The sequence below is a fragment of the Ailuropoda melanoleuca genome, chromosome 7 (genome assembly GCF_002007445.2).
Source record: "Ailuropoda melanoleuca isolate Jingjing chromosome 7, ASM200744v2, whole genome shotgun sequence".
Classification (NCBI taxonomy): Eukaryota; Metazoa; Chordata; class Mammalia; order Carnivora; family Ursidae; genus Ailuropoda; species Ailuropoda melanoleuca.
In genome coordinates, this window is record NC_048224.1 from 53,170,828 (window position 1) to 53,173,202 (window position 2,375).

Sequence of the window (2,375 nt, forward strand, 5' to 3'; positions counted from 1 at the left end):
ACGCCTACTCACATCCACCACCCACCCCACCACCCCAGTCATCCAAGTGACTCATCCAAACCACTTTCCTGGGTACCAACTCGGTGCCACAGCCTGTGCCAGGAGCTGAGGACACAATAATTATGATGAAGATACAGTCCCTGCCCCCAAGGAAGCCGCACATGAACGCTGGGAGACGGACAGGGGCAGGATCACGAGCCAGTGGGTGACGAGGTGAAAAGTGACTGAGGTGTGAGCAGAGTGTTGATGGTGGTGGCAGAGGGAGCAGGAAAAAGGGAGACACTCCATTAGGGCCATCCCATTTAGGACCAACGAGCCTGAGGCATGGGGAAGACCAGAAGGGCTACAGACTGGCAGCCTGGAAGGATGAACAGGAAAACCCCGGGGGCGGGGTAAGTTGGGGGCCAGGGGCCTCAAGCAGGTGTATAGCAAGTGGTAAAGTGTGGAAGCATGTTCACGGATGGGAGAGGGTTGAAGGAATTCCCAGACACGCTGCTCAGCGTGGAGGGAGTGATGACTTACCTACAAACAGGAGCAGCAGAAGGCCAGCGGCCAGCGGGATGGCGACAGCATAGGCTCGGGGCAAGAAGTACTTGTGGATGACATGCTGGCTGTCGATGAACGGCTAGTATCGAGGACAGAGATCTGGTGAGTGCTCCTTGCCTTGCCCAGCCCCTCAAGGCCAAACACCGCCCTTCCTCCATCTCAGGGGCTAACCCCAGTCAAAGCACTGGGACAGCACCTGCTTTGTCTAAGATGATGGTATCTGGGGTGTTCTGGTTTGTTTCCTTCATTCCCTTACTGAATAGTTGTTCACTGCACACTTGCCTGATGCCTGCTCTAAGGTGGTGCTGGGGACCCGGGGATGAACGAAAGACGTGGGACTTGCCCTAAGGCACTCAGAGCCCTGTTCTGGAGATTTCAGGAGATAGGCAGGAAAAGCACCCAGCACGGTGCCTGGTACCTAGCAGCTGCTTAAATGCTGCTAGGGGTCAGCTTCAAGATCCAGGGGTGAAGGTGAGACGAGGGCGGGGGAAGCACACATACCAAGAGAATCACCCAGGCGGTGTAGTAGGTGAAGATGACCAGGCTAACGGCGACGAGGCCGAGTCCCACCACCTGGTCTGTCCCCGTGGCCTGGAGGAAAGGAAGGCTCAACTGACGAAAGAACTCCCCATTCAGGGGCTCTACTGGCCGGGTGGCGTCGCGGCCTGATTCCGCTCTTAGCTTCCCATTCACTCAACAGACGCACACGGGCCTGACCAGGTATCACTTTCTAGGCTCGGAGAGTGCCGGGCCGCGGCGCTTTCATTCGTACAGTGGGCCCGCGGGACAGCAATCCGGGCTCCGAGTGCCTAAGCCCCGGCTCTCGGGCAGACCCCACCCCCAGACGCCCCCCGTCCCGCCCCCAGCACTCGGCCCGGAGCTCACCATCTCCCCCGCGCTCCCTCACCCGAGCCGCAAGCCACCTCTACATCCGGATCCGGGCCCTTCAGGCCCTGGGCCGCAGGGCACGCCGGGAGTCGTAGTCTTCAGGCGGGCCCGGGCTACGTGTCCCTAGACAGGAGGGCACCACCTCCCACTTCGCATGCCGGGAAATGTAGTTTCCAAGGGTGTTGTGGGTCACTCCGTTCCCCGACTCTCGTAGGGAATGGAATCCAATGGGGGACCCAGACTTGCCGTCAGTCTTGCCGAACTCGCCCCAGAAGCAAAAGTCCATCTCTAAAATATCCCAGGATCCCAAAGCCAGAGCGGGATGCCATGGGGGGTCAGAGGTCCCAGGTTTCCTATGGGGGAAAATGACGCTCAGAGAGGGGCGAAGACTTGCAGATCACAATTCGAGTCAGTGGTGAAGCCGAGACCGGAACCCGGGGGCCCTATTTCCTAGTACCGAGGCCCCAACTTGTCTGTCGAGAGGGGTGCAGAGTGTTGCCCCACCTGGGGTGGGAGAAGAAGGGGGTGCCCCAGGTCCCCAGGGATGGGCGGATTTCCCACTGGCTGTGGGGGGAGCGCCTCCTTACTATCGCCTGGCTTCCTAGGCGACCCTTCCTAGGTGTACTCTCTTCCTTGCAGGGATGAGGTCAGGGTGACCCTCCCTTTCCTCACCATCTGCCTTTTGGGCCCTGGGTGTCGCTGCAGCCCAGGCAGCAGCACAGACGGATCGGCCGACCGGCCCCCGTGTGCAGGTCCCTCCCCAGTCTGGAACACTGTCTTCCCACAGCTTGGGGGGCTGGCTGCTCCTCACCCATCAGGTCTCACTGGGATGCCACAATCCACGGCCGGGCAGGGCCTCCCTCCTCCGGGCTCCACAGCCCCCAGTGTGCCCCACGGTAATGCTTGTCATCGTTTTAGTTAGCGCATTTCCTTGCTGATCT

General features: G+C 60.1%; 1 protein-coding gene across 3 annotated transcripts in view; it reads right to left on the reverse strand.

The window, feature by feature from the left end:
• The window catches only part of DPM2 (dolichyl-phosphate mannosyltransferase subunit 2, regulatory), a 3,206-nt gene extending 1,630 nt beyond the window's left edge, over positions 1–1,576 (reverse strand). For 2 of the 3 annotated variants that reach the window (XR_002141917.2, XM_011219649.3), the window contains exons 1-3: positions 1,432–1,576; positions 1,048–1,137; positions 523–625 (exon numbers count right to left, since the gene is read on the reverse strand). Coding sequence is in view for 2 of the 3 variants with exons in the window: in XM_011219649.3 (XP_011217951.1) it covers positions 523–625; positions 1,048–1,137; positions 1,432–1,434 (196 nt within the window). In the remaining variant the exon portion in view is untranslated. The remainder of the gene's footprint in view (positions 1–522; positions 626–1,047; positions 1,138–1,431) is intronic. The other variant, XM_034664593.1, reaches the window with a different exon arrangement.
• Positions 1,577–2,375: the final 799 nt, after the last annotated feature.